Genomic DNA, 27234 nt, shown 5'->3' with positions numbered 1-27234 from the left:
GATGAGAAGCAACGTGATTAAAAAACCAGCTCTGAGATGTTTGTGAAGCAAGCAGCGAGCATGTGGTGTTGCAATCGTTGTTCGCCAGGGGTTAGCCCCTTCCCTATCTGGAACAGCTCCGCATCCTTCCAGCAACCCAGTGCGCATTCACATCAAAGTTCGAAGGGAGAAGCAATTACTCTTTCGTCAAGCCAAACAGCGCGAATCAACGGTCGTGAACAGCTGTGCTATGACTGCGCTGCGGTTGCCATGCAATATTTGCCTTCCTTTGGCTATCACATCAAGGATGGCTGACTGAGGGGCATGCCGGTAGAGTTCAGCAAAGTCCGAAGCTAACTATTGCCAGGGAGAAGCTAGGTCGACAAGAAACTTGACCTGGCAAACAAAAGCAGGCAAACTGGGTTTTGCCTAGCCGGGAAGGGGAGTGCGACGAGGCTGTCCCTGGCTTCTTAATCCCTTGGAACCAAGCCCGCCCATGCCACATGTGGGTCTGATCAGGCGTTTCGACCAATGAACCTCTAAGTCCTCACGTGAATTGGCGAAAATCTCGTGTCAGAGAGGGGCACTCATTTACGCGTCCAATCAAACTATCTCCAACCGGACGCGACGGTGCCTGGTCGCCTTATTCACCCGAGGTACTTGCGCCTTCTTGAGTGTCATCTGTGCATTATGGGCAGGCTATTTAACAGTCCTGTGTCACTCACTCTTGCTCCAAATCCTTTTTTTTTTGCTCATTCAGAGAACGAGCTGAAGCCTCAGGACGGTTTTTGTTCAAGTGACACCGCCGACAACCCTTCGATATTGTCGCCTTTTGTATTTATCTGCCTGTTTTCGTTCTTTGTTGTTTGTCTTGCTTGGTTTGTTCTGGTGTCTCGATCGCAAGACTAGCTTTCTGTTCAAGAGAGTGATTTTTGAAATATCATTTGGAACGACTTAATAACGAAACTACTCTTCGCCTATAATCACATCACATCCATCCAACATGTTCTCTTCCCGATTTAACCAGCCTCCGCCCTCAAGCAAGATGAGTTTTACAAAGAGTCATCGGGCCAGCAAGTCCAGCTCATCATTCAGTAAAGAGTCTGGCATCTCGAAGCGTCGACACGATTCCCATCGCGAGTCTCGACGACGACCAACAACGGCTACGACGAGCATTACTGCGGGCGATGAATCTCCGTAAGTTGGCCAAAGTCTGTCCGGTTCTTTCTCATCAAATACCTGGTTAGTACTGCAATGTTGACAATCAAGCCAATGCCAGTAACCTGACATCCGCCATCGTCACCCTGGTCGTTGGCGAGGAGCAGCGTATCTTCGCTGCACACGAACATGTTCTCTCACACTCGGCATACTTTGAAGCTGCTCTTCGTGACCAGTTCATGGACGCCTCGTCAAAGCGGATCTCTATCCCAGATGAAGAACCCGAGATCTTCTCGTCTGTTCTTGAGTACTTGTACAAGGGCGATTACTACCCACGTCTTGTGCACAACAAGCGCAAAAACTCCTGGGAGCTTGAGCCCACGACGGAGGACGGGCGAGCCGAGTCGACGGTGCTTCATCGTAGAGCTGAAGGCGACCTCCTGAAGGACACCGTCATCTACTGTGCTGCGCACCGGTATGGGCTGGACGAGTTGAAGCGGGTGGCGTTGAGGAAACAGGGTTTACGTGAGTTTCTCAACCAACCTTTACTATGTATTTCTTCCGTTGTATCGTTTCTGTCTCTCCTAACCGCATGTCTCTGTTAGAATCTGGTATCCAGTGCAGCACCATCCTGGCATCGGCCCGTTACGCATATGCCCACACGCCTGACACGGATTCTAAGCTACGCGCGCACTATCTGGCCCTCATCATACGCAGCCGCAGTACCTTCAAGAAGAGCGGCACAATGCAGATGGAGATGTACAATGGCGGTACTCCCCTCTTCTTTGATCTTTTCGTCGCTTTGTGCAACCACGTGGATGATGTTAGCACGGCACAGTAAGTTTGCTTCCAGTCTCGTGCTCCCTTCTAAATTCTTGACAAATTTTTTAACATTGCATTATTAGAACGACTCCTCGCAGCAACCGCCACTTCTTTTAGCCGATGCGATATGCCACATGGCAGCTCATCGCAGCTGCCTGGACGCGTTTTCTATTACTCCCCGTCACTTCTCAGCTGTGACAAGATTCGTCACAAAAGAAAAGAAAAAGAAAAAGAAAACTTCAGAAAAACAACGACTTGCCGGTATCTCATGGAGGCAAACACTAATGATCTCACGCCTCTTTCTCTCTTTTTCCAGCCTGCCATTTTCCTCACGAAATGACGAAAAGACTTGCCAGTTTCATCAACTGACCCTTTCGCACAAGAACATACACATGGCGTTTTTGGGGTTGTCATTACCCGCATCGGGAGATGGGTACCTAGTATGTCCTCCCGGTCTTTGCTGTTTGCTTTTGGACTACTTTGCTATTCCTTGTCGCTTGTTGATTTCTCAGTTTTCCACTGTACCAACAAGATTTATCTCATTTTTGCGAAGCTTGTGTATTTACGATCGCTCTCGATCGGTCCTTGAACTCTTTATTTTTCTATCGCAATGTCTCGACTCTTTTTTTGAGTTTGTATTCTATTACACTGATATTTTGGACTTCTTTTTTTTTCGCGTTTCTTCTTCCAAAAGAGTAGGGAGGCCACACAGTTTGATCGGACCAACCACGATAAGCCACGGGCAAAATAACCAAAACGGGGAATGGGCTGTATAAAATTTTATTCTCGACGTTCGTTTGATGTTTAAGTGGCAAAGAGGCTTGGGGTGATAATTGACAGCTCGTTCTCGCGCGCACTCGCATGTTTGCCAGTGGGCAAAGTGCAGAAACTCACTAGCCCCGCTACGGACAGATACAGTCCAAGATCATGGCAAAGAAGCGACAATGTAGATGCCAGGCTTACTATGGGTGTGACAAACCGGCCTTTCAGACCCGCTCCCAATGTAGTCTATCTCTATCCCGCTCCGAAACAGCAGCTGATCCTATCGCAAATGCACTTTTGCCAAGTTGAGCAAAGCTTGGTCCTGCGCTGATCGCACCACCAGACCAAGAGACCAAGCAGGGTGTCATACAGAATGACTCACATTGGGGGACTTTGGTACCATGAATGAAAGAACAAAGATAGGCTGTGCGCTCACAACTCCTCATAACACCCCCACACACACGGAGACACATCCGAGATCGCGAGAGAATGTCGGGCTTGCCCGTAACATGGGATGGCCCAATCATCATATCGAGTTGACTCAACTGGTCCGGGTCACTCCGGGGTATAGTAGGCGAGGCTAGACATTGCGGGTGAGCGGTTTTTTCTTGGTACTTGTTTTCTTTTCTTTTCAACTCTGGCTGCATCAGCAGATGGTAGCATACGGCTGAGACAGCACAATCCTGATTGGGTTGCTGCATCCCAAACGACTGCGTCTCCTCAGATATTAGTACCAGGAAATGCGCCGGCTTTGCTCAACACGACGATGCCCCGTTCTCGGTGAATGTATCCCTTCATAAGTCCCTGCGCAGTCACAAATGAGTCAGCAGTTACTCATGAGAGCACATGCATAATGAGTTTTTTTTTTTTTTTTTTTTTTTTTTTTTTTTTTTTTGCAATGACTTTAAAGGGGAATAGAACAATGTAGCATACCTTGTAGATCATGTTGGCCAAGAGACACTCTACCTCGTCCAAGTCCAGGCTCTGCTGGCTGTTCATGCTGATGGCGGCCGCAAACTCGGCCACGGGGATTCTCGTGCGCCGCAGCGGGGGAGCGCCATCCTTGGACTCCTCGAAGCCGCCGGCCAAGAAAACCTTGCGGAGCAAATTGCGCAGGGCAATGTCGCGACCGCGTTCGAGGGTCAAGTAGATGCGGCGCTTGACAAAGTCCTCCTCGCCGGCCTGCAGGGCCAGGTCGAAGGCGTGCAGCTCGCCCTTCTTGATGCAGTGAGAGAGGGGGAGGAACAGCCGCTGGAGGGAGGGGTAAGGCTCGAGAAGTGCCGGGCTTGGCAGAGTTTGTGCTGTGAGCAGGCGGCATGGGATGAGGTAGGTGAGGATCAGTCTGTTTGGTTGGTGGATTAGCACTCGGCCTGGCTATAGGCTTTGTGGGGATGGACGCCTACTGTTTGTTTTTGTGCGCATCCTTGTGACAGAATTTGTATGCTTGCAATAAACTCTTTTCTGCCTGTAGGTATTGTCAGCATTGGGCCCTGGGGATATATAATACCGGGGCAAAGAAGGCGTGTTTCTATATACCTCGGGGTAGTTCTCATCAAGAAAAGCAAGAATTCCTTCGTAATACCTAAAGGTAACTTGCTGAGACTTTGGGAACTGATCCAGCCCAGGCATATCCCCCTTGTAAGCATTGAGGGCCTTGAGGATGTTCCTCGAAAGACTGGCCGAGTTCAAACGAAAGTACGTCTTGAAGAGGAGGTTGATGATAAAGTAGATGCCCCACTTTCTAGAATCCTCAAGGGGGGCACGATCACTGAGGCAGAGGGTAAAGATGCGGTTCAGCTGTCGTGCGCAGTCCTCGAGAATCTTATGCTTCTCGCTGTCTGTGTCAAAGTCGTCCTCAAAAGTGGCACTGTTGGTACCGCCCAATGTCTTGTTCCGCTCCTCGTCTGCCTTGATGGCAAACACGCGCAGATGCCTGCCGGTCACGTACAGGCACGGTATTGTCCAGGCCTCGAAGCTATGATTAGTGTAGCCGCGGATGACCATGGATGTCAACTCCTTCCAGGCCTCGTACACCGAATTCCAGGTCGACCGGGTTGGCGCCCCGGGCGTGCCGTGCACACCGAGGATCTCGCCTATGGCCTTCCAAAAGGCTATGTAGACCTCCAACCAGCCCTCGACCTCGTCGCGCGGCAGATTTGTGCGCTTGCGGATGTGCGTCCTGACCGAGTTCTTGACATCCTGCGAGGTGGCACTCCGCCAAATGGAATGTAGCCTGTCGAGGTCCTCATTCGACTCCCCTGGTAGCAGTGTTTTTGACAGGAGGGGCCCGTTCCCCTCGCTGACTGCCTTGGCAAACTGATCGAAGAGTTTGTCCATGGCGAACCTGACCAGATATCAGGTGCAATAAATACCAGCTGGTTTCGTCTTCAAAATATGCCGTTTCTGGGGGCTGTCCAAGTCCACTTTGGATGATTGCTGATGATACCTGCCGTTTGGAGACACGTGATTGGAAAGGCTACCGTGCTTTCGACTTGTGCGCACGCTCTAGAATTAGCGGTCGTCTGGATTCAGGTTCGCTCAGAGTGCAATCGAAAAATCCCAGGGAACCAGCTAGAAATGATATGCTTCGCTGTGGTTATGGCAGCCAGATGGATATTTTTTATCTAGGGTGAGCCGACTGTCGTGAGCGGGCCGACACCAACCGTGATTGACAGTGATTGCTTGATGTGCTACATGGAGAGAGAACTCTGGATGAACCAAAGCAAGAAATTCTTGAGCAAAACTTGCTTCAACCCACTTGCAATCCAATCGGCGCTTCTCGATCTTGCGCAATCCCGCCTACATTAGGAAGGAATTTGGCAAAAAAAAAAAAAAAAAAAAAAAAAGACATCGATTAATATGGAAAACAAAATCCCCAGCGAAAGTATCAGTTCCAGTTCCAGTTCCAGAGGGTTCAACAGCAACAGTAGTTACTGGTGTGTATGGTAGTGGGTGACAGTCAATGAGTGCCAAAACTACGTACACAGGATTCCAAATTATTCCTTGACTTTAAGTTGGCAAATAATACTGTCAGCCACATATATGGCCTCCTCAGTCTCTACTTTGAGCTCACGATGGCTTGGCTGGCTTGCATATATGACCTCGATAGCACGCGTTCATTTGAAACCACAAATGTGGCTTATCGTTCCTGTACTTGTTATACTTTTAGGATGTTAGGTTTGTCACCTACCCTGCATTCCCACTTGTACCTCACTCATCTTAAGGTGGGACCAACCGACTTTACCCCACATGCTTAGTTAAGCCCACAACTCAGTATCGAGGGTTGCGGCCAAAAATCAACTTGCAGCAACACTTTTCCAACTCCAAAATTTGACGAGCGTTAAAGCACAACGGACCGACCAAGAACAAATCCGCAAAGTGAGTAGACACGCTATTATACGTCTTTTCATAGCAATCTTACTGACAATTTCATCCAGATGGGTAAGCAATTCATATTTCTCTTGATTCAAAGCCCAAGTGTGTAGCAATATCGATTCGCAGTGCCAAGCCGAGATTCGCAACACGCCACATCGAGAAAGACGCACCGGAACGAAACTCTACGAACTCGCGAGCGACTCTTCAAACTCCAAGCTTGGGGTTGAGAGTAGAGAACATTGGCAGTGTATACGAAGAGCCTGAAGCGAGGCCGAAACGACGACATCACACTAGCCCCTCCAACCTCATGACACGACAGAATCTGTTGATCAACATGATTAGGGCACGGGATTCGAACGATTATTGCCGACACAATTGGACCGAGATGATATACTCCGGATATTTGAGAATGGTGCAGGTTACTGACTGGGCTTCCAGGTCGCCTTCAGGAATACCAGGTCATCGGTAGGCATTTGCCTACCGAGTCGAACCCGACTCCCAGCCTTTACCGCATGCGCATATTCGCCCCCAACGAGGTCGTTGCCAAGTCGCGGTACTGGTACTTCTTGCGTGGTCTCAAGAAGGTCAAGAAGGCCACCGGTGAGATCGTTGCCGTCAACAAGGTATGTGATTCCTCTGCCTGACCAGCTAGCTAGCCTATTAGAGTGGACTCAGAATAGAGAGCTTGTACACTAACTACTTGAACAGATCCACGAGAAGCACCCCCTGAAGGTCAAGAACTTCGGTATTTGGATCCGCTACAACTCCAGGTCCGGCACGCACAACATGTACAAGGAGTACCGTGAGCTGTCCAGGACTGCGGCTGTTGAGGCTATGTACCAGGACATGGCCGCCCGCCACCGTGCCCGTTTCGCCTCGATCCACGTATGTTTTGAACTCTAAGCCCGGAAACCTACCCCAGAGTGCCCAACAGGTGCAAAATTACTAACAATGCGCCTTCTAGATTCTCCGTGTTGTCGAGCTTGAGAAGACCGATGACATCAAGCGCCCTTACATCAAGCAGCTCACCACCAAGGGCCTTACCTTCCCCCTCCCCCACCGCGTCCCCAAGATCAACAACAAGAAGATCTTCAGCGCGAGGCGCCCGTCGACTTTCGCTTGAGCGGTTGGGTGATTACCAGGGTTTGGAGTGTTTTGCGGGTGTTCTTTACGGGTCCACGGTCATGGTCGGTTCTCAGCATTTGCTCTTTAGGAAGGGCAGCAATGAACGAAGAATAAACTTCAGCATGGTCTTTCTTCCTAGTCGGACGGCGCCCCTGGGTTTGAATCAGGCGGAAGCCGGTCCGCATTTCAGTGATTTGGAGTTTCTCTGGGACAGGAGCAATGGATTCAAAAAAAAGTGCCAAATTCCATCTTATGCCACTGGGTTGTTGCGGTGCGTAGGATGCTTTTAGCTACCTACCTTACCTAACTTGACTTGCGGTCCAGCAAGGAAGAATGAGACCATGTTCGGTACGGAAACGAGGAGCGAGTTAAGATGACTACTTCTTTGAAATCAATGATAAACGACACGATCCACTGTGGCTACTGAGGCTACCATATCGATTTCCCCTTGATTACTGATGATGTGACTCACACGATGAGTACTGGGTTGACTGGGAAAGGCATGAATAATAAGAGAGATTCCTTGTTGCGACCAGTCTGCTCAGTTTGTATTCTCACGCGAAAACGGTTTCCCCATTGGATAAAGATGCAGCTAGCTTGCTGACGCACTCGCAGAAAGGCTGCTTCAGGTACAAAAACTGATCGTTTAACCAGGGAAGAAACGTATAACAAATATCCATTCCTACATTGATGTTTTTCCAGCGATGGCGGAAAAACCTGAAGCTCAAGATGCCGGATTTGTCACGGTGAAGACCTGGCTACCGTCTCTCCCATTTCCGCGCAATGAAGACAGGGAGGAGATCATCACGGAGAGGCTCGTCATTAGGCCGTGGAAGCTAGACGACGTACCTGCGGTTCACGCCATTCGCACACAGCCCGAGGTTATGATGTGGACGTCGCAAGCAAGACCAGATGCGAACATGGCCGAGACGGAGGCAAAGGTCAAGCTTTTCACGTCACCTAACGACGCCGGGAATTTCAACTTTGTGATTTGCGACAAGGCGACGGGCGAGATGATCGGCATGGGAGGCAACCATCGCCGTGAGTCAGATGTAGGGTACGTTTTACTTTTTTTCCTTTATTTTTTTTTTCTTTTTTTTTCTCTCGTATTTAATCCCTCCTTCTCAAGCTCCCTCCCGCAGCAGTCACATGCAGTATACTATGCCAAGCCTTTTCTGCGGAGGAGGAGGGATTGGATTGCTGATGTGTTGTGCTGACTTTGACAATAATGCAACTCAGCTGGCCCGAGCTCGGCTACATTCTGCGAAAGGAATATTGGGGCCGAGGGCTCGCGACCGAATTTCTCCGGGGCTTCCTCGAGGCCTATCGCAAGCTCCCTCGGTCGCAAGTAGAGCTGCGGGTGGCGGCGACGTCGATAGTGCCGTCCCTGGCCGATGGCGACATGGCTGACGAGTTGCTGATAGCAGAGGTCGAGCCCTCCAACGCCCGGTCCCACGGCGTCATGAAGAAAGTCGGCTTTGAGTATTTTACAGAGGTTACCGAATACGACACACACGACCCGTCAAAGCCCGTGGTGTTGGCGGTTTATCGATATCTCCCCGCCAGGGCAATCGGATCTCGTTGAGCAAAGCACTGAGACTAGATGGTGCTAATTCTGGCCTTGTTCAAAGTACCTTTTCTTGGCTTGCCTGGATACCTCAGAAGAAGAAAAAGACATTAACCCGTGGGCTGTGCCGTGGGTTGGTGGTTGTTGGCATTGGGTTCGGTCGGATGGGATAGTAAGACAAAATTCGCAAGTGGCTACTGCGGACGGCCAAGCTTTGGGGTCAAGCATAAATAAGGGACTTGGATTGTGGAACAGGCAACAGCAAGTCTGGATACCTACTTTTTATGTATAAGTGTAGAAAGAAACCACGTTGTTCTGCCGATATTAATGCCATGATCGACAAAAACCGCGAATCCACCGTCGAAACTAACAGGTATTCGTAAGTGCCTTACCCAGTAGCCATTTTTAAGTTCCACAGCGTAGAATTCGTGTAGTGCACCGCAAACATCGTCACAACTTTGGATTGCAGATGGAGCTGCTTCTTTCCTTGGAATACAGTAATCATATGTGCTGCGGCTTGGACCCCGGCACGCAGAGGGCCTGACAGGTTCAGTCACACTCTCGGATTTGAAGCCCCGCGGCAAAAAGCACAACCACACACAACCCGGGTTTGGGCTGGATTTTTAGGCTGCTGACAGGCAACTAAGACAGGGGCCCTGCTGCCTTGCCAGACCGGGATCCCCACTTCCAGTTTGGGCAGCTTCCAGGTCTTTTGAGGTTGCTGCCCCGGTTGAGATACTACGTATATCCTGCCTTGGTCGAACCTCTTCATCGAGGAAAAAAGGAAGACGCAAACAAATCAAAGTCACCCAAAGCCGACCCGAAACCACGGGCGCACAGCCCCGATTGAATGCTTCCGTGCGACTGCTATTTACCGAAGCTGTCGTGTCCATAATTGCATCACGAAACACCCAACCACCGATGTCACAAACAAGGACTGGAAACAGTACATTGTCTCTGGCCCAGACGACGCCGCAGTAAACCGCCCGGCAACCAACAAACGCCTACCGCCGCCCCTCTCAGCGAAAAACACCCCTCCCCCGGCAGCCAGCGACAAGGCGGCTCTTGCGGGATATGCAGCGCCAGCCCATGCCACCCGCGGCCGACACGAAGACGACAACCCGACGACAATAGCAAGCCAAAAAATGGCGACGCCGACGCCGGATCCGAAAACCTACTATGGCTACCTCTTCGATGCGACCAAGGGACCCACACCGGTGCTTGATGCCTTATTGAGGGCTATCGCGCAGCACATTGTACGTTCTGGAATTGAATTTGTTTTTCGACTCGGCATCACTATTCCCGGGATTATGCTAACCAACAACGGGGAAACTTCAGATGGAAGAGATCGGCGACAAGACAACAAATGCACTGATCCCAGACAAATTGGCCGCCTTTTTCAAAACAGTTGGGGGTAACCTGGATGGTGTGTTTCCCACCCGTTTGCACTCAGCTGATCTCAACTTGTAGGTCTTTGCGCTAACCCCTTGTTGAAGCTTTCCTCACCAAATCCTCCCGATCTGTTTCTTATGTATGGCAAGTGCTCGGCTGCCAACATACCCTTCAACCGACCGAAGATGACTACACCGCCCCATCAGTGCCAGCCCTTACCCCCAAGGGCTTCGTGCGCTGGATGAGCATAAACATATTACTTGACCCCCAGGAGTACTACACCTACATCCAGTACTGTTTGCAAAATTGGGACCTCAAACACCCCAAGACGGGCGAGCCTTTTCCGACAGAGCTGCCCCGGGAAGCCCTCCCCATAGACACGGACAAGGATGTCGGCGACTGGCACGAGAAGTGCGCCGAGACGTTGCGCCGGGAAGCAACTCCAAAGGAGGACGTCTCGGCGACTTTCCCGGATCCAAGGGTTAAGGAGGCCTACTCGCACGTTCGAGGAGGTGCTGTCCCTGTCTTCACCTCAAAGACCAGGATGGCATCTCCTCGCGCCAGACCATCTCGACCAGTGCATTTCAGTCATGTTCCGCCCGGAAGGGGGGCAAACCTGGCACCCTCTCCAGAGCGTGGCCCCCGTAAGCCGATGTCGCCAGAGGAAGAGCGCAGGCGTAGCTTTTCCGACTACGCCGGTGCCGGTCCGCCCGACGAGCAGCCACCACAGACGCACTCTCGCTCATCCGAGCACCTGCGTGCGCCCCGTCCCATGCCTGCTCGTCGACACAGTCAACCGAGGCACTATTCGTCCCCTAGCGACTCGGAAGGGCCACGGAGTCCAGCACGCCACAGCCCAAAGAGGCGGAACCATACTCATACTCGCTCGAGCTCGTCCAACGAGCCCACGATAGTGCCAGTCCGGCGTGCCAACACGGCTCAAACACTTCCAAACAAGATGCGCGCTGCCAGCCCCGCGGAGCCCGTCTCACCTGGAGGGAACTCTAAAGCTGATAGCCATGACGAGCGGCGTTCTCGCCGGCGCGAAGACCGCGCTGAAGAGCCACGCCGGACTGGATTTTTGCCATTCGGGATTCAAGAAAAGATGTCCTCGCTGTTACACGGCCAGCGTGGGTCCAATGAAAACCTACGCAGTTCTGCACGCTCGCATAATCGACATGGGCGCGAAACCCCGTCCGGGTCCAAGCTCAACCGAGCCTGGGTTCACGACGAAGATTATGACAGCTATCCCGACTCTGACGACAGCCGTGAAAGGCATCGAAGGCGGCGTAGGGATAGGGAACGGGAGCGGGAGCGGGAGCGCGACAGAGACCGTGACAGAGCCGACCGGGATCATCACCGCGACAGGGATCGCGACAGAGATCGGGACAGAGAAAAGGGCAGGGACGATGATAGGGAGCGAAGGACTCCAAGAGACAGAGATCGCGATAGGGATAGAGAACGGGACCGCGAAAGGGATAGAGACAGGGAGAGGGATCGTGATCGCGAGCTCGAGCGATATGGAGACCGGGCGAGGTACACACACCGACCTGACGCGCAGCGGCGCACCAGCAGTCACGCTGATGTGGACAGGTGGCGCGGAGTCGACCTGGAAGACTTCAACTTCCGCGAACAGCGGGAGGAGCAGCCCAGGGAACGTGATAGGGACAGGGATAGCCCAAGAGACAGGGACAGTCCACGGGAGGAACGGAGGCGCGTGGCGAGCCCGGCCGTACAGGTCACGGGGGTTGGCGGGCGGAAGTATCCTGATCCGCCTTGGTCGCCATGAGGTCATATAAGTTTATGATTTGGTTTTAACGTTTTCTTCCTTTTTTAATACTCCTCTACAAGAACCAGAAACAGGGGTTTGAGGCTGTATGTTTGTTATCAGGCACCTTAATTAGACGCCATATTTTTTTTAGGATGAAAGGAACCAAATCAAACGGAAGGATGAACGAGACGATTGCATTGGTTTTTTTTTTTTTTTTTTTTTTTTCGTTCCCTTTCGATTCTCAGCCCATGTGTGTGTGCTTCGTACCAATATTCTCTGTACCAAAAAAACCTACCATTTGGAGCCAATTAGGTAGGTACCTACCTGTGAGTGCTATATGAATTACTATATTTGCCATCGTGATATCAACCCGAGTAATAAGTACCTTGATCCCTCCTTTTTGCGCCTATCAGTGCATCGACGCCTGGTATCCTGGGCCGGTTCCGCCTTTCATTTTTATGTTGGCAGTTTCCCTGGGTAAAATAATGTTAGGTAGGTACCTAGGTAGGTAGGTATCTGGACGAAGCAGAGTCTGAAATATATATGGCGGCACAGTTCAACGAAGATTCGACAAGTATGCCTCAAGGCCTATTGTGATTGACATGTGCTTTTATTGCATACGAAGTCACTCATGTACGCGTCCACAGGTATTTCAAAGACGAAATTCCTGCTCCAGCTTCTACCGGTTTCTGTGCATCTAAACGCAACAACCTTTCGCCTCGCCATGAAAGAAGGAGAAAAAATCCAGAGTTTCCGTACATCATCCCCTATTACAGCATTAGTACTATTTGTGTGTGTCTTGGGAAACAGCAAGAATCGCGTAGACGGGGGATGGGGATGCCCTACTGGTTTAGACATTCAAGTCGGACAATCACACGAGGCTCGGGCAGGTACACGTGACACAGTGGCTCATGGCATCACCAGCTGTGACGCGCAGGTCTGTGATGTTACTGGTAAATGGTAATACCGAGTTGGGCTCGACGTCTAAGTACAAGCTTGGTGAAAAACAACAAGAAAGGTTGTGAGGCAAAAACTACAATAAACATAATGAACCAAAGTTAACAGGCCCTGTAGTATAGAAGCTCAGGCGAACGTGTCAGAGCAGTACTGTAGCAGCTGACTTCCATTGGAGTCGCTCCACCAGGTAAAAAAAAAGAAAACAGCAGCCAGTTATGCTATTTCCTCTTATGTCCTGCCTGGGTGCTCCGTCGTTGTCCGCCCTCAGCGGTTGCCGAAGACTCATCAGCGGAGGCACCATGAGCGGCGACACCTGCAGCGCCAGACATAATTGTCCAACCGGCAGCGCCTGGGACGGCAGCAGGCCACAGTTATTCTTTCCTGTGGTTAGCACAAACGGCGCTGCATGCTCCGTTGACGCAAGTCCGAAACATCAAAAGAAAATAAGTTCACGAGAGAACGCTCGGGGGGTGGTGCGTGCATGTGCGTGCTCGTGTGTGTGTTCGTGTGTGTGTGTGCTGAGCTGACTGGGTTTCAACTTTGTCACAGTTTAAGTGCTGCTTTGGTCCTAAGTGAAGATCCAGTGGAAGTATGGATTGACGTGTGGCGAGACGGAGAGTATAGGATACTGCTCTAGTCCAGCCACCAAAGGATGCCCAAGTTACTTTGGGGTTCAAGAGGGGAATTTGACCGACCCTGGGTTCAACAGTATTTGCCAAACATTATCCAAGTATAGACAGCAAACTATAGATTGCGTATCAACCTAATTGTTGACTTTGTTACTGAGAAGACACAACCCAAAACCTAGGTGCTAACGGTGACAACTTAACATCTGCTGACCGGGATAAGAAAAGAAATCATATAGACATACATATCCTATACATAGAGTTACAATAATATAAGTGTTTTGACATGCAGAAAAAGGCTATTATACAACTGCCCATTTCATCGCCTTGTTGGTAGCCAACTTCACGATGCTCTGCAAGAACCGACCAGAGACGACCTCAGGCTCTTCGATGGCTAATCCTGCTATGGACTTTTCGATCTCGTTCAGATCAGCCTCGGAGGTCTCCGAGTCTCCCACGCCGGGTGGCAGCGAAGACGGCAGCGATGGGTGCACCGAGACCTCGGCCCTGTTGATTCCCGGCTGCGCAGGGTTCCGGATGCTGGTGTAGGTTACGTTTTCACCGTCAACGTCAAAGACGATCCGGCGGTGCAGTTCCACGTCGGCAAAGACGTAATCAACCTTGACGAATGCCCCCTCGCTTCCCTCTTCCGACGGCTCACCTTTCCCGTCACCCATGAGATATTCAGGCAGCAGAAGCCCCTTCATCGACGAGGGGGTGCGGAAGACGTTGCCCATGAGGTCGAATGTGGAGTGCACGATGAATTCCCGCAGGGGCCCCATGTTCGGCACGCTGTGGAGGTCCGCGCCGCGGAGCATCGAGACCTGACGTTGATTAATGCGCGCATCGACCGGCATTGAAGGGAGTAGGAGGTCGGCCTGGTGGGTGCCGTGGATCGCGAAGAGCGTTGCTCTCTGTATGCCGCGGATCATGTACTTTTGGGCGAGAAAGCGGAGCTCCAGCGTCGGGGGTTTGTGCGTATTTGTTGATGGGTTTGAGGGTGAAGGGACGAAGCGGATGATGAGATCGGTACGGTGAGGGCCGGCGGGTTGAGGCTGTCCCATGTCCTGGTGAAGCAAGGAGGGTGTGGTAGGGAAAAGCATCCGTGGGGACGTCCACTCAGGAGTCACTGGCATGCGGCTACCAGCCGAGAGGATTTCTTCGTACCCGTGCATCAAGTGGCCGAAGGTGGCTTGCGTGGCAGTGCAAGCCTTGGACCAGCGTCCACCGTGAGTAACTTCGCCAGCAAAGGATTTATGTCGATCTTTGAAGAAATGGAAGTGCTCCCGGAAAATGCTATCAACTGGCCACCTGAGCAATGATGGTGCCACTTTAAGAGGAGACTCGGCGACCGGGGTGTCCAAATCCGCTTTTGATTGCGGACGCTGAAGCCTTGCCCACGAGCTGGTTTGGAAGTTCCAAGGCGGATTCGTAGGGCGAACGCCGTGATCGACAATTAAGCTACCGGGTTCCTTGCCGGCGTCCACAGTGGGAAAGACAGCGGTCGAGGTTGATACTCCAGCGGGGTCATAAGCCGTCAGCAAAAGGCGGTATACCTTCTCGGCCGTGTTCTCAACCTTTCTACCCTCACCCACAGCAGGCTTGTTCTTATGAATCCATGATACAAAAATTTCCCTGCTCTTCTCGTCAAACTCGATGTGTGAGTTTGTCAGCCCCGCAAGTTGGTCCAGAGCCCCCCTGCTAGGTGTTTCTGATGTGATGGAGTCGAGCTGTATCCTCTCCGTCACGGCCCAGTTGAGGAGCTCGTCGATGTCGTCAAGGATAGTCTCTGCTATTGCCTTGGGTGCAAAGATGCGCATCAAGCGATCAGAGCGCCTCAACTCTACGCGCCCACCGACATTTCTGAGGTAGACGCGGGAAATGGACTGGAGCCACCGCCTTGTTCCGACCAGGAGCAACGAAAACTCGGGATTCCTGATGTGTACATCAAGGTGTCCCATGCCACTGACCAGTTCCCGCACAGAAAGACCCCAGCAGTCCTGCATCAGTCGTAGGACCAGTGCCTCTTTGATATGCATTGGCCGCCCTGCAACCGTTTGGAGAGTCGGGAGCCCTCTTTGCCTCGAAAGTGTGTTTTCGGACTTCCACGGTTTCATATCCACAATCCAAGCGGCTTTCTTGCCACCGGGAAGCTCCTTGAGACCCATTTTAGCTGGATTTTCAGCTACATACCTGGCCAACTGTTTGTTGGTGAAGCCGGTGATCAAAGTCTCTATCAGCTGATCAAATTCGCGTTGTGGAATGAGGGCGTCACCGGTCGGTCGCAGCTCGGAAATGTAGGCCTGGATCTCGTCTGGTGTGGGATTTTGTGAACGGCCCTGGAACATGTCGTCCCAGGCTTTGGTCTGGACTGGCGATGTAAATGCTTCTCCATCGCCAAGAAACTCCTCCCGTGCCTGTGCCTGTGCCTGCGCCTTCGTCCTGCCTCCAGCGGGTTTATCTTTGACCTTTTTCTTGCTTTCATTGGATTTAGACCTTGTTGCCTTGGCCCCATCCCTGCCTTTGAGTAGCTGGGTGTCTCCCAAATCTTGCATGATTAAAGCTTCTGCAGGCTTTCCCAAGATACTAACGGACAAATCCTGCGAAGTTGGAACGATTCTGCCTCTCCCTCTGCTCCAGTAAACTTCACGCTGATCCCGATAAGTACGCCTGAGTCTCAAGGAGTCATGGCTCGGAGGTTCGTGTGGCTTCGCTTCCGCGTTGGCTTCGGAATTCGCAGGAGCCGCATCGTTAGAGCTGGCATTAGTGCCGTTGTAACGTATCTGGCCTCCTCGGTTTATGCCCCTGTGGGCGACAGGGCGGGCTTCTGCGATGGCGGTCCTTGGGCCATTGTAAGGAGGTCGTCGGACTTGACATCTGAGGCAGACGAAGTTGCCGACCGCAGCCCTGGATCTGATCATCAAGGACAGTGGCGGGCTGACGGCATTACTGTGCTTTCTTTTTTTTTTTTTTTTTTTTTTTGTTGTTTTCCGGCTTTGAGGGGTCTGAATTGTCGGGACTGAGTCCTAGCAACTTTTTTCTTGAGCAGCTCGATTTGAGTCGTCCGAGCTCTCGATTGCAAATGCTTTTTTTTTTCTTTAAGACCCATACAAAAATCTATGCACCCCTGGCGGCGGCGCGGGTCGCTTGCAGCCAGAAAGGGCAAGCCCGACAGGGTCCAGGACCGGAAAAAGAGCCCGTCCATTAAAGATCGACCCCACGTCGCGTGTTTTGTGTCGCGTCGAACGGTACCTTTTCGATTCTCTATCAGAACATCATAAAAGTGCCACCAGCGAAGAATAACCTGCCGGTGCCAGGATATTGATTCATCCTCCATTAAAAATACCGCTGGATGTCTTGAAAATCTCCAATTGATTCCCGATCGATTTCGTTGCGTTCATTCTATTGCTAGCATGCCTACGCTCCCACGTCGGCGGCGACCTGTGAGTGTTGAACGCACAGCATATATGCCTAGATATTTATGAACTACGCATTATTCTAACAACCATCCAGGCCGACGAAGAAGTCGATGATCAAGACGATCGTCCCACGCAGCGCCGACGTCGCGCGGGGGACGAGGACAGCGAAGGTGCCAGTGAGGAAGCCGGTGGGGCCGAGGGCGACGGGTCCATCGAGACGCAGTTGATAAAGAAGCTCGTTAGGTATGCTCTCGCCTGCGAGTATTCTAGGACCCCGATACGCAGAGAAGGCATCAGAGACAAGGGTAAGGGTCATCACTAGCTTTGAACGGTCCAGGATAGCCATGAAGCGCAGAGCTGACACCGACGTATTAGTCTTGGGGGCACACGGGAGGTCGTTCAGGCATGTCTTTGATGGCGCGCAGAAGCAGCTTCGCGCAGTATTTGGCATGGAGATGGTCGAGTTGCCTGTCAGGGACAAGACGACCTTGTCCGTAGAGGAACAGAGGAAAGGTGAGTGTTTGCAACGAGTGCCGAGACTATATTTACGCGGCTGCCGATGAGATAAGTTTGACTGACCCTCCGCAGCTGCCAAATCCCAATCAAAGGGCTCATCATCCTCCAACACATATATACTTGTAACGACACTACCAGAAGATTACAGGACGGCAGCCATAGTCGCGCCGTCTCGAATTCCAACCGCCGAGAAGGAAGCCGCCTATGTCGGGCTCTACTCCATGATCGTTACTATCATTCAACTCAACCGTGGGGAGTTGAGCGACCCAAAGCTGAAACGGTATCTCCAGAGATTGAATGCCGAGACCAACACGCCGGTCGAAAAGACGGACCTGCTTCTCCAGAGGCTTATCAGACAAAACTACATTGTCAAGACGGTGGAGCGCAACGCTCAGGGCGACGACGATGCTATCACGTGGCGTGTCGGTCCGCGCGCAAAACAGGAGTTGACTGACGAGGCCATGGCCAGTATTGTGAGGGATGTGTATGGCGAGGCTTATGATCAGGAACTCGAGGCGAAACTGCAAGCTAGCCTTAAAATTCGGGAGCGGAAACCTGTCAATGGTATAATAGAAACAGACCAAGGCGAAGATGTGGATGCGGACGCAGATGCAGATGAGAATGAAGATGACGCAGAGGAGGAGGATTGAACGACAAACTCTAGCTTAGAAAGGCCCCGAGCCTCTTTGTGATACCCATTTCATTAGACGGCTAGACCAATGGGACAGCGACACCTAGCTCCGGTAGCTTATAATTGGCATTCCATCTTCTCGTTTCTTCTTCCAACCTTGGGCTTACTCTCGAAGCCGTATAGATCAATCTAATCCAGTGAGATCTGAAAGAGGCACATGTAGCCTTGTTTCTGTTTATAGACCTGCGTTGTCTGTGGTGACAGTCATATGCAACTTTGCAGCATTGTTTCGTCTCAGTCATGTGCATTCGCATCGTGCTCTCAACTACCCTGTTGCGCCCCGATGTCGTCTCCTTCCCTTGCAGGAGGTGGTCCGCAAGGTTGAATCATTTTCTTTTCAAAGTTTTTCATCATCAGCTAAACAACGCGGCCAAAGAGTTTGCCCATGAAAAGCAGAAAAAAAAAGCATCGAAAGAACAACAAAACGACCCACCCGAATCATCTGCGCGCGAGTCTTGGCCACCGGCTCGTTCTCGGCCAGCGAAATGTAGGCCACCAATGGCGGGTGGCCGGCGATGCTCGAGTATGTGTCGCGCTGGATATTGGTCTTCCACTCCCAGCTCGTGGTGTCTGGGTGGCCGGTGCCGATATACTTGGCCTGCAGCCGTTCGAGCTCTTGCTGTGAGCGCAGTTTGTCTGCCTGGAAACGATTTTTTTTTTGTTATGTCAGAGTAATGCGCCAATCTTTATCAAAGGCAGCGGGTGATTCACTCACCATATCGAGCTCTGATGCGTAGACTCACGATCTACTGTCGGCGGGGAGAATGAATCCCGGACAAGGTTAAGACTGAGCTTCGTCGCAGTGGCGGGTTCAACTACCTAATTAACGGTTAGTGACAAGGGTGAGTGGATTCAAATATTTGCGGGCCTAATCGAAAGCAGCATGCAGGGGATAGGTGCTGCAGCTAGGTGGATCTCGGGTGCTGGCGCGCCCAGTTCAAGCTTGACATGGAGCAACCTAGCTAATTCAAAGCACCTCGTCTGATTACAACAGCAAGCTTTGCGACCCAATTCCTGGAGCAACCATCCCCTCACCATCAACAACGAAAGTCATTAAACAACTAAAATAAAAAATTCTAAAAATTATTAGGGGGAACTGCTTTCTTGCCATGACGGAAGTATGGGAGGCCGTCGCCGCCACCAGGCATCACAAGAAGCTCTCGGAAGATGAAGCAGCCGCCCTCAAGGAGTCGTGCTCCAAAGCCCACCAACACCAACACATAGCACAATGCGCCGAGTGCTGCGGTCGCCTGCTCGACCAGGTCGCGACGCGCTACACCAAGTCCCCCGACATGGCCTGGCTCACGGCGCAGCGAAACCTGCCCGAGGACCTCGAAAAGCTGTTTGCGCGAGCCAGGCAGAACCCACGCGAGCTCGACGCCGTCGAGAGGCGGCTCAACGACGCGAAACGCGACTGGGCCCGCGGCAGGATACAGACCTCCAAGGTCATCCGGCGGCTAGTCGAAGATGCGGGGCATACGCAGCTGCTGGAGAAGCTACAGGACGAGAGCATCTCGCTTGAGGCGGCGCTCGGCGAGATCGACAACGTCCTGAGCGGGCGCGCCTCCACGACCTCGGCCCGGGATCTCGACGTCGCCCTGGAGAAGCTCATCGCGGCGCAGAGCAATCCTCTGCAGCGGCAGGAGGTGCATAGGGAGGTGCTCAACGCTACCACCGAGGGCCCCCTGGATGGCTTCATGGATCAGATGCTGGACAGATTGGCGGCGAGCAAGGCATCCAAGGAGATCAAGGATAAGCACCTCCGCAGGCTGGAAGAGCTCCGTCGGGCGCAGACGGCACACCTAAAGTCCAAAAAGAAGAAGAAATCCAAGAACCGGAAGCCCGACGAGGGGGAGAAGCCGCCGTCTCTGGACGTACCACCCTGCACCGCGTGCGCGACGCTGCCGGACCCCAAGTCCTTCATCTCGTGCACTTTGTGTCTGGTGCGATCGAATGCGTGCGGTCAAGGGCCGCCGGCAGTCTTTTGCACCGGTGCATGCTACGAAGTGGGATTTGTAAGTGTATTTTTGTTTTAATTCTTTCCCTTTCTGTTGCATTCATGTCCGGGTAACCCCTCAGTTGGCCAAGTCCACATGTACTGACATGGCAACAACAGGATGACCACGTCAACGAAGCGCATATTTGCTCTTCCGGAGACGACTGCATACAGCTACGCAGGGCGGACGACGAGGACATGTCTGGTGTCGACACACAGATCGTCCTCTGCAGTGACTGCCTGGGACCAACCAAGGTTTTGACCAGCTACTGCTCCGAGACATGCGCCGAGATGAATTTCGATCGCCACCAAAACGCCATGCACAAGCACGAATCACCAGGCCAGAGCGGGGCTGCTGCGCCCAAGAATCAGTCGAGAAATATAGATGATCATGTGGTGCCGTTGAATCAAGTATTGGCAGACATGGAGCAGAGGAATGGGATCACGATGAAGGCGATGAGCTAGGAGGAGGGCAGGGCGAGGTTGCGGTTCGACTAAGATTGGACGCCCGAACGTAGTAAATTTTCTTGTCTGATCGGGTCGAGCTGTTGAGCTTATTGCTGTACTCCCCGCTCTCGAGCTACGGGTTGGTTGGACTGTATTTTGTTGTATTTGCGCCAGGCGAGACTGATACCCTTTAAATCAATCACTTGAGACCTACTCTAGCAGCTCAACCGCGTGATGTTAAACGGCAGTGAGAAAGCCAAATAAAGGAAAAAGGAACAACACCCAGATTAGTTTGATAGACTTAGGTTATTAATATTTACAAAGGTTGTGAAATATGTTTCGGTCTGTTGGCTTGCTTGCGAGCTTGTTGTTAGCAGGGTTAGGGTCGAATGTCATCCACCGTCTCGCTGTCGCCCCTGACGTCGCCGATTTCTCCAAAGATTTGGGTGGGTAGCTAATGTCCGAAAATGCATCGAGCTCGTCCATACATCCGGCATTCGGCCATATTCGTCCATACCCAAGTTCCTACATACACATTCAGCTAGTACGAATTGCAATCCATAATGTCTGCCAGTCAGGTTTTCAAGGGCCAACCGGCCCAGCAAGTCAAATCTTTGGTAAGAACTTTTTTTATTGACCGTGATCAAAATCACCGATGCAATCGGATGTATCGTTTTCCCTGAGCTAACTAAATTCCCGGCTTTGATAGTACCGCCAGCTCCTTAGGCAAAGCAACCAGTTCCCAGCCTACAACTTTCGCGAGTACGCCCGGAGGAGGACGCGCGATGCGTTCCGCGACAGCAAGGACGTCAAGGACACGGGGCGGATCGAGGAGCTGTATCAGCAGGGCCTGAAGGACCTTCAGATCATGAAGGTTCGTTGCACATTTGCAATTGGAAGACTGAGACACAGGGGGATCTTTGGGAAAGACTGGGCTGACATGATATTTGGGGCCGACAGAGGCAAACGGTTATGGGGCAGTTCTATCAGCTTGACAGACTGGTCATTGAGAACGGCATCTCGGTAAGTCGGGAATCAGAGTTCAGGCATGGCCACTGCTAGCCCGGGCGAGCGAGCATATACACCGGACTTGTGCTGACGCTGAGGCAATGTTGTAGGGCAAGGAGACAGGTGATGGAAACGAGATAGTCCGAGAGAAGCCTCAAGGGTAAGTGCTTCGAATCACAGCTGTTCAGGCTGTTGCTATGACGGACTTGACTAACATTGACTCGTGGGAAAGCTTGGTATAATCGACTTTTTTTTCATTCTCTCTCTTTTGCATATCAACGCCAGCAGCACTGGGGGCAGGACCAAAGCCGACAAACCGCCGTATTTATTGACAGCAAGGAAGGGTTAGAAGCACGGTACAGTGCTGATGAGACACTGCTCGAGATGGGCAGGGCTTTTTAAAGGCTCTACAGGCCGCTTAGGTGTTGGACGATTATTCGAAGCATTGCATGCCGAGATGTCAAGACTTTTCGACCTTTGCATTTGCAGTTCAGGTCGTATGTACTATAATGTGTCCAAACAGATTCAGAAACACAGCTCCTTCCACATTGGCGACTATTCAACTCGCAAGGGAATCTCAATGACACAGATATCGCATTATTGTCCGATATAACTTTGTGATTTATTGTGATGATAACGTCTCTGCCGTGGTAGACTTTGCAGTTTGTGACCCATAGTAACATCACCGTATCTACACTGTCCCCGCACTGCCCAGCTGCTCGGCGCTCGGCACAAGCGGCGGTTGAATCAAATCAAGTCAATTGATTCAACCCCGACAACAGCCCCAGCATTGATCAATTATCGATCGCAATCGCAATAGTATCCTCACAGAGCATTGTTTGACCATGGCGCCAGGCGTAAGTGATCCCCTACTCATAAAAGCTTAATGCAAACATTCTTCAAAATCTGAAGTTCGGACACCGTTGCCGCCAAATCAATGGGGGTTTTTTGGACAAAGAAGTTCGCGATTAACATAAGGTGTACCGCGCAAACGCCCAGACGCGTCGCGGCAACCGATCAGGGTACCCCGAACACGATGACTTTGAGGGCCTCCCTGTGCGCCAGTGGCGCCAGGAGTGGGTGACGGTCGCCCCTGCCGCTCAGGTTGAAGCGCATCACGAAAATGACATTTGGGCCCGCGAGCTGCCGTACGGCATGCCCAAGGACTCACAGCTGCTGGCGCCGCACTCGCTCGAGCTGTTGCGCGCTGCCCGCTCCGGCAGGCTATACAAGCGTCCTGCCCTGGCTGACGACGACGACGCCGAGCTGGACGCGGGCCCCGACAAGGCCGACAAGAAGGAGGACGTCAGCGCAAAGGGCTACAGCGTCAAGGTGTGGAAGCAGGTTCCCCGCAACGCCGAGGGCGCCACCATATCCTACCTAGCCAAGCGTCGCAAGAACACAGTTACGTTGAAGCCCAAGGCAGAGGTGTTGCAGTCCACGGGGTCGTCCATCACACGCGCGACGATCCGCCGTGTCGACGCCGCCGGTAACCCCTACGAGCAAACCATCACCCTTACAGAGGGCCAGCCGGTGGACGGCGAGATCATATCCACCAGCGTGGTGCCCATGCCTGCTGTCGAGGCTGTGCTGCCCGCACAGCAGACCACGCCGGTGCGGAGGAAACCGCCACCGCCTAGGAGAAAGCCCAAGGGTCCTGGCCGAGGGAGGAAGAAGGGCAGGTTGCCGTTGCCCGCGAGCACGAGGCCGCCTTCAAGTGTCGAGACTGCGGAAGGAGCTGGCGCTTCTACATCTACTGCTACTGGTGGCGTTGGATCTTCTGCTGCAGCTCCTCTGGACGGTCAAGCAGCTCAAGCTGTGAGTAATTTAGATATCTATGGTAATCACGCGATGTGTGTACTGACAAAGCTTGACAGAGCTCAAACCAAACTCAAACTTCAAGCGGCGTCGACGGTGCCCAGGGTGATCCTATGGATCAGTCTGCGCACCCATCAGATGACGAAGACGGGGACGAAGGGGATGATGGAGACGATGGCGACGAGGGTGACGGTGATATCGAGATGGAGGGCACTAGTGATATCGATCGGGCCTCAGAACCCATAGAAAACACGCCGAACCCACAGCCACAGCCCAGTCAGAAGAGTGAGGAAGCTTCGCAAGCACCCGTCAACAGCGGCAGCGATGTCTCAGGCAAGCAGTTGGAGCCACAAGGACTTCTACCTTTACCTGCTAGTATTGCTACGTCTGCCTCACCGCGCGCCGAGGGAAGCCCACTTAAGCACGTGGCTCTGGCTTCGCCGACGAACAAGTCGCCTGTGCTATCACCAAAGGCCGAGGAGATCTCTCAGGGTACGCCGGCTGCGCCAGAGAGCCAGCCCAAAGAGAGCGCAGAGCTTTTGGAAGCAACAGAGCCAACCGCTGTGACCGAGACCGTAGCGGCTGATCCTGCAAAGGAGCAACCCTCCGTTGCTGAGACATCAAAGTCTCACCAGGAAACGGAACCACTTGACGTCAACGACACTACAGCAACAGAGGGCTCCAAGCAGGAGGTTTCCACACTGCCATCAGCGTCGGAGATGGCGGTGGACTCAGCTCCTGCGCCCGATGTCACAATGGAGGATGCACCAGCTCCCGAAGTAGAGGCTCCGGAGCCTGTACAAAGCTCAGATCCTCAACCCATGGAAATCGAGGAGACAAAGGAACCTTCACTTGAGGTTTCACAATCAGCGCTGCCAGACCTCAAACCTTCACTTGTGCCCGCTGAGCCGGCCTGGGAGAGCGTCGGTTTGGCGACAGATGCTCAGGCTCCTGCACCCCAGGTCAAGAGTCCAACTCCAGAGGAAAAGCAGCCCACACCAGAAGAGCCAGCTGATATCATCACCAAGACTGAGCCGGCAACTGAAACTCCAACAGTGAAGTCGCCAGAAAAGACACCGGAGCAGGCAGAGACCAAGGCCGAGCTCCCAGACCTGAGAGAGCCCGTCGATGCCCCAGCACCCACAGAATCTCCCAAGGTAGCTGAAGAATCGGTCGCTCAGCCTACGGAGGCCGCTCCTGTCATCCCCGAGGCATCTCCACTACCTCCCCAGCCTCCTTCGCCGCCCCTGCCGCCTACCAAAGTGGCCGAGGACGAGGATGAGGGCCCAGATCTGTTCTCAGGACTCGAGGCCCAGCTCAACGCCCAGGACGAGCAGAACCGTGTCGCTTTGAAGACCGAGACTGTAGACGAAGCGCCTGTCCCAGACGAACAGGCTTCAAAGCAAGCCGGTAAAGAGACAGGGGAGTCGACTGAAGACAAACTTGCTGACAAACCTGCTGACAAGAGTCCGACCGAGTCCGAGTACAAGCCTGTACCACAGCCCGCAGCAGAACCAGCGGCTGATCCAACGACCAGGCCAGCAGTCGAGGATGCGAAGCCTGTGCTACCTGAAGGGACTTAGAGAATATTTGGGACTTGGGCCGAGGTTGACTGATCTTCTCCCTTGAGTTGTTAAGCGTGGGCATACAGAGGCGTTTGGGAATAATTGTGTAACTTTTACAACAGGGTAAAATTGCCGTTTTTGTATACTTTTGCTAGTAAAGTAAATTACTTTCTTATACTTGATGTTTGGTTTTACTTCCCTTCTCTTTTTATCTTCTTTTTTTTTGTTTATATTAAGGGGCTCCCGCCTTTTACCTATTTTTTCTCGTATTTGTGTCCGTTTTCTCGCCGTATTTGCACGTTCAAGTCCGAGGATGCATGCATTCGCTCAAGGCCAAGTGGCACTGTTCCCAAGAGGCACTGTTCCCAAGAATACCCATGATACACTATTTTATACCGGCCCGACTACGTAAGCATAGCAATCTCATCATATGTGAAGCCAAACAGATACAGCAGGTCCAGGAGACTCTCGCGGTTGAGCCTGGCATCTGCCTCCATCTGCACCCGCGGCTTGGCATTCCACGCAACTCCCAGACCAGCCGCCTCCATCATAAGCAGGTCGTTGGCGCCATCGCCGACAGCCACGGCTTGTTCAGGCGCAATGCCTTCCTTGGCCGCAATCTCGAGCAAGAGGTCCCGCTTGCGTTCCTTGCCGACAATAAGTCCCTTAACCTCACCAGTGAGCTTGCCCTCAGCATCTACGACGACCTCGTTGGCATGCGCGTGGTCGATGCCCAATTCCCCGGCCAACCATGAAGTAAGTGGCAGAAATCCACCACTGAGTACGGCAGTGCGAACACCCAGGCGCTTGAGGGCCTTGACGAGCTGGCGAGCGCCAGGGGTGACGTTGAGAACAGGGCGCAGGTCGTTGAAGAGGGTGGCTGGCAGTCCCTTGAGCAAGGCGACACGCTCCCGGAAGGCAGCATCGAATTCGAGCTCGCCCATCATGGCGCGGTGGGTGATGTCGGCCACACGCTGAGCCAGGTCTGGAGGGTCCTTGATGGTAGCTGCGAGCAGGTCAATGACCTCTTGTGTGATCAGGGTGCTATCCATATCGAAGACTACGAGACGCTTGTGGCGGCGGAACGGCGACTCCATCTGCAAAACGACGTCGACGCTCCATTCCCGCTCGAAGCGGTAGATGAGTTCATGCTTGCGCAGATCTTTGAGGGCTAGATAGCTTGGGGAGGGTGCTGGGTTGAGAATCAACTCGACGACACAAGGGTGAGCAGCGCTGTCCATGCAACGATGGGCGCTGGTCGGGTCTGTTGAGCCTGACGGGATAGGGAAGGTGGACATGAGGTGGAGGAACGAGGCGACACAGAGTGGGGAGACGTAGGAACCATAGAGGCGGTCGAGGGACTGGTCCTCAGCAGTAGGCGGTTCAAGGGGGAAGGTATCCGGGTTTGTAGTCGGCGCCAGGTTTGGGGGAATGTCGGTGTGCTCCTCGACAGGAATGTTGGAGAGCTTGGGCGAAGGCACCTTGGGCGAGTGCACTGCACTCGGGGCGTGCGAGCCGTAGGGCTTGTACATCAAGGTAGCGACCAGCCTGCTGGTGGTGGTGCCAGCCGGGGGAGCGCAGTTAGGATGGGACAAGTCATGGTTCAAGCCGCTCTCGACAACCTTGGGCGGGTGTTCGGCCGAGGGAATGCCATTAAAGGTCGTCGCACCGGGAGCGGGTGACGCCGGCTTGGGACGCGACGGCAGGACCGACTGTGCCTGGCCTTGCGAGGCTCCAAGATCCTCAACGACGGTGTCGATACCGTAGTGAGTCTCGGGCTTTCCAGGAGGGCGGTACTGCTGGTGCTCCTGGAGGTAAGAGGAGCTCCGCATGGCACCCAGCTGCGGCCGAGCCGGACCCGCTCGGATCGGGGATACGACCGGAGCGGGAGCAGGAACAGTGCCCTTGTCCTCTTCCATTTCTTTTTTTGGTGCCTAAAGTTTGGGTAGGCACTCTAAGGGGGGGAAGGGATGCGGGTGGAAGTTTATTCCGTGTGTACAACTCTGGCGCACAAGACGTTGCACTGGCACTGTCCAAGAGGCGCTTCCTCGGCTCGGGTTTGTGCAGGCTTACGCTGGCGTATGGCGTGCGATCCAGCTACGGGAGTGGCAAATACAAAAGAGGGAGCAAGGGCTGCGTGTAATTGAACTCTAACACGACTCGATCAATTGATTGATGCTGTTGGGCCGCCTCTACCAGCCTTTCAGCCATCCATCAATTGGAGGGGCGCCTCTTGAGCA

At 52.8% G+C, this 27234-nt stretch overlaps 12 protein-coding genes across 12 annotated transcripts; 8 read left to right on the top strand and 4 right to left on the bottom strand.

Annotated features, from left to right (window-relative positions):
- The first annotated feature begins 596 nt into the window (after positions 1-596).
- On the top strand, positions 597-3066 carry MGG_03651 (uncharacterized protein). Its single transcript, XM_003716189.1, has 4 exons — positions 597-1176; positions 1259-1662; positions 1743-1974; positions 2043-3066. The coding sequence occupies exons 1-4, from the start codon at positions 983-985 to the stop codon at positions 2074-2076; spliced, it is 864 nt and encodes a 287-aa protein (XP_003716237.1). The 5' UTR covers positions 597-982; the 3' UTR covers positions 2077-3066.
- On the bottom strand, positions 2363-5477 carry MGG_03652 (CSN12). The gene is made up of 4 exons (XM_003716188.1): positions 4258-5477; positions 4125-4186; positions 3655-4063; positions 2363-3525 (listed from the first exon to the last, which is right to left on the bottom strand). Exons 1-4 carry the CDS (start codon positions 5056-5058, stop codon positions 3442-3444), a joined length of 1356 nt encoding a protein of 451 aa, XP_003716236.1. The 5' UTR covers positions 5059-5477; the 3' UTR covers positions 2363-3441.
- A 558-nt stretch (positions 5478-6035) lies between these two features.
- On the top strand, positions 6036-7718 carry MGG_03653 (60S ribosomal protein L20). The gene is made up of 5 exons (XM_003716187.1): positions 6036-6099; positions 6159-6162; positions 6535-6719; positions 6805-6981; positions 7061-7718. Exons 2-5 carry the CDS (start codon positions 6159-6161, stop codon positions 7217-7219), a joined length of 525 nt encoding a protein of 174 aa, XP_003716235.1. The 5' UTR covers positions 6036-6099; the 3' UTR covers positions 7220-7718.
- Positions 7719-7925: 207 nt separating this feature from the next.
- Positions 7926-8806, top strand: MGG_03654 (uncharacterized protein; the record flags this gene model as incomplete). The annotated part of the gene is made up of 2 exons (XM_003716186.1): positions 7926-8278; positions 8461-8806. 2 exons carry the CDS (start codon positions 7926-7928, stop codon positions 8804-8806), a joined length of 699 nt encoding a protein of 232 aa, XP_003716234.1.
- A 747-nt stretch (positions 8807-9553) lies between these two features.
- MGG_15285 (uncharacterized protein) lies at positions 9554-12152 on the top strand. The gene is made up of 3 exons (XM_003716185.1): positions 9554-10044; positions 10127-10214; positions 10285-12152. The coding sequence occupies exons 1-3, from the start codon at positions 9934-9936 to the stop codon at positions 11967-11969; spliced, it is 1884 nt and encodes a 627-aa protein (XP_003716233.1). The 5' UTR covers positions 9554-9933; the 3' UTR covers positions 11970-12152.
- A 644-nt stretch (positions 12153-12796) lies between these two features.
- MGG_03656 (uncharacterized protein) lies at positions 12797-16575 on the bottom strand. Its single transcript, XM_003716184.1, has one exon. It carries the CDS (start codon positions 16453-16455, stop codon positions 13837-13839), a length of 2619 nt encoding a protein of 872 aa, XP_003716232.1. The 5' UTR covers positions 16456-16575; the 3' UTR covers positions 12797-13836.
- A 174-nt stretch (positions 16576-16749) lies between these two features.
- MGG_03657 (uncharacterized protein) lies at positions 16750-18298 on the top strand. Its single transcript, XM_003716183.1, has 4 exons — positions 16750-16977; positions 17048-17258; positions 17329-17466; positions 17542-18298. Exons 1-4 carry the CDS (start codon positions 16948-16950, stop codon positions 18117-18119), a joined length of 957 nt encoding a protein of 318 aa, XP_003716231.1. The 5' UTR covers positions 16750-16947; the 3' UTR covers positions 18120-18298.
- On the bottom strand, positions 17947-18976 carry MGG_03658 (splicing factor 3B subunit 5). The gene is made up of 3 exons (XM_003716182.1): positions 18876-18976; positions 18594-18800; positions 17947-18493 (listed from the first exon to the last, which is right to left on the bottom strand). Exons 1-3 carry the CDS (start codon positions 18876-18878, stop codon positions 18422-18424), a joined length of 282 nt encoding a protein of 93 aa, XP_003716230.1. The 5' UTR covers positions 18879-18976; the 3' UTR covers positions 17947-18421.
- Positions 18977-19121: 145 nt separating this feature from the next.
- Positions 19122-20876, top strand: MGG_03659 (uncharacterized protein). The gene is made up of 2 exons (XM_003716181.1): positions 19122-20175; positions 20277-20876. Exons 1-2 carry the CDS (start codon positions 19270-19272, stop codon positions 20619-20621), a joined length of 1251 nt encoding a protein of 416 aa, XP_003716229.1. The 5' UTR covers positions 19122-19269; the 3' UTR covers positions 20622-20876.
- A 118-nt stretch (positions 20877-20994) lies between these two features.
- Positions 20995-22221, top strand: MGG_13487 (uncharacterized protein). The gene is made up of 5 exons (XM_003716180.1): positions 20995-21220; positions 21313-21477; positions 21564-21626; positions 21722-21771; positions 21844-22221. Exons 1-5 carry the CDS (start codon positions 21167-21169, stop codon positions 21851-21853), a joined length of 342 nt encoding a protein of 113 aa, XP_003716228.1. The 5' UTR covers positions 20995-21166; the 3' UTR covers positions 21854-22221.
- A 140-nt stretch (positions 22222-22361) lies between these two features.
- MGG_13486 (uncharacterized protein) lies at positions 22362-25196 on the top strand. Its single transcript, XM_003716179.1, has 3 exons — positions 22362-22468; positions 22611-23429; positions 23489-25196. Exons 1-3 carry the CDS (start codon positions 22457-22459, stop codon positions 25010-25012), a joined length of 2355 nt encoding a protein of 784 aa, XP_003716227.1. The 5' UTR covers positions 22362-22456; the 3' UTR covers positions 25013-25196.
- MGG_03661 (phosphoserine phosphatase) lies at positions 25097-27227 on the bottom strand. The gene has a single exon (XM_003716178.1). It carries the CDS (start codon positions 26911-26913, stop codon positions 25399-25401), a length of 1515 nt encoding a protein of 504 aa, XP_003716226.1. The 5' UTR covers positions 26914-27227; the 3' UTR covers positions 25097-25398.
- Positions 27228-27234: the final 7 nt, after the last annotated feature.

Source organism: Pyricularia oryzae, chromosome 4 (assembly GCF_000002495.2).
Source record: "Pyricularia oryzae 70-15 chromosome 4, whole genome shotgun sequence".
Taxonomy (NCBI): Eukaryota; Fungi; Ascomycota; class Sordariomycetes; order Magnaporthales; family Pyriculariaceae; genus Pyricularia; species Pyricularia oryzae.
This window is presented reverse-complemented; position numbering and strand designations above follow the sequence as displayed.

Bases quoted from the DNA above. Each gene is read 5' to 3' on its own strand.
- MGG_03651 (XM_003716189.1), top strand. From the start codon at position 983: ATGTTCTCTTCCCGATTTAACCAGCCTCCGCCCTCAAGCAAGATGAGT. The intron at 1,177-1,258 runs GTAAGTTGGCCA...AGCCAATGCCAG, and splicing joins ACTGCGGGCGATGAATCTCC to TAACCTGACATCCGCCATCG. The intron at 1,975-2,042 runs GTAAGTTTGCTT...TTGCATTATTAG, and splicing joins GATGATGTTAGCACGGCACA to AACGACTCCTCGCAGCAACC.
- MGG_03652 (XM_003716188.1), bottom strand. From the start codon at position 5,058: ATGGACAAACTCTTCGATCAGTTTGCCAAGGCAGTCAGCGAGGGGAAC. The intron at 4,064-4,124 runs GTAGGCGTCCAT...CCAACCAAACAG, and splicing joins GATGCGCACAAAAACAAACA to ACTGATCCTCACCTACCTCA. The intron at 3,526-3,654 runs GTATGCTACATT...GTGACTGCGCAG, and splicing joins TGGCCAACATGATCTACAAG to GGACTTATGAAGGGATACAT.
- MGG_03653 (XM_003716187.1), top strand. The intron at 6,720-6,804 runs GTATGTGATTCC...CTACTTGAACAG, and splicing joins AGATCGTTGCCGTCAACAAG to ATCCACGAGAAGCACCCCCT. The intron at 6,982-7,060 runs GTATGTTTTGAA...TGCGCCTTCTAG, and splicing joins CCCGTTTCGCCTCGATCCAC to ATTCTCCGTGTTGTCGAGCT.
- MGG_15285 (XM_003716185.1), top strand. From the start codon at position 9,934: ATGGCGACGCCGACGCCGGATCCGAAAACCTACTATGGCTACCTCTTC. The intron at 10,045-10,126 runs GTACGTTCTGGA...GGGAAACTTCAG, and splicing joins GGGCTATCGCGCAGCACATT to ATGGAAGAGATCGGCGACAA. The intron at 10,215-10,284 runs GTGTGTTTCCCA...CCCTTGTTGAAG, and splicing joins AGTTGGGGGTAACCTGGATG to CTTTCCTCACCAAATCCTCC.
- MGG_03656 (XM_003716184.1), bottom strand. From the start codon at position 16,455: ATGATCAGATCCAGGGCTGCGGTCGGCAACTTCGTCTGCCTCAGATGT.
- MGG_03657 (XM_003716183.1), top strand. From the start codon at position 16,948: ATGCCTACGCTCCCACGTCGGCGGCGACCT. The intron at 16,978-17,047 runs GTGAGTGTTGAA...ACAACCATCCAG, and splicing joins TCCCACGTCGGCGGCGACCT to GCCGACGAAGAAGTCGATGA. The intron at 17,467-17,541 runs GTGAGTGTTTGC...GACCCTCCGCAG, and splicing joins CGTAGAGGAACAGAGGAAAG to CTGCCAAATCCCAATCAAAG.
- MGG_03658 (XM_003716182.1), bottom strand. The intron at 18,494-18,593 runs GTGGGTCGTTTT...AACTTTGAAAAG, and splicing joins CTCGCGCGCAGATGATTCGG to AAAATGATTCAACCTTGCGG.
- MGG_03659 (XM_003716181.1), top strand. From the start codon at position 19,270: ATGACGGAAGTATGGGAGGCCGTCGCCGCCACCAGGCATCACAAGAAG. The intron at 20,176-20,276 runs GTAAGTGTATTT...TGGCAACAACAG, and splicing joins CATGCTACGAAGTGGGATTT to GATGACCACGTCAACGAAGC.
- MGG_13487 (XM_003716180.1), top strand. From the start codon at position 21,167: ATGTCTGCCAGTCAGGTTTTCAAGGGCCAACCGGCCCAGCAAGTCAAA. The intron at 21,221-21,312 runs GTAAGAACTTTT...CGGCTTTGATAG, and splicing joins CCCAGCAAGTCAAATCTTTG to TACCGCCAGCTCCTTAGGCA. The intron at 21,478-21,563 runs GTTCGTTGCACA...TGGGGCCGACAG, and splicing joins AGGACCTTCAGATCATGAAG to AGGCAAACGGTTATGGGGCA.
- MGG_13486 (XM_003716179.1), top strand. The intron at 23,430-23,488 runs GTGAGTAATTTA...AAAGCTTGACAG, and splicing joins ACGGTCAAGCAGCTCAAGCT to AGCTCAAACCAAACTCAAAC.
- MGG_03661 (XM_003716178.1), bottom strand. From the start codon at position 26,913: ATGGAAGAGGACAAGGGCACTGTTCCTGCTCCCGCTCCGGTCGTATCC.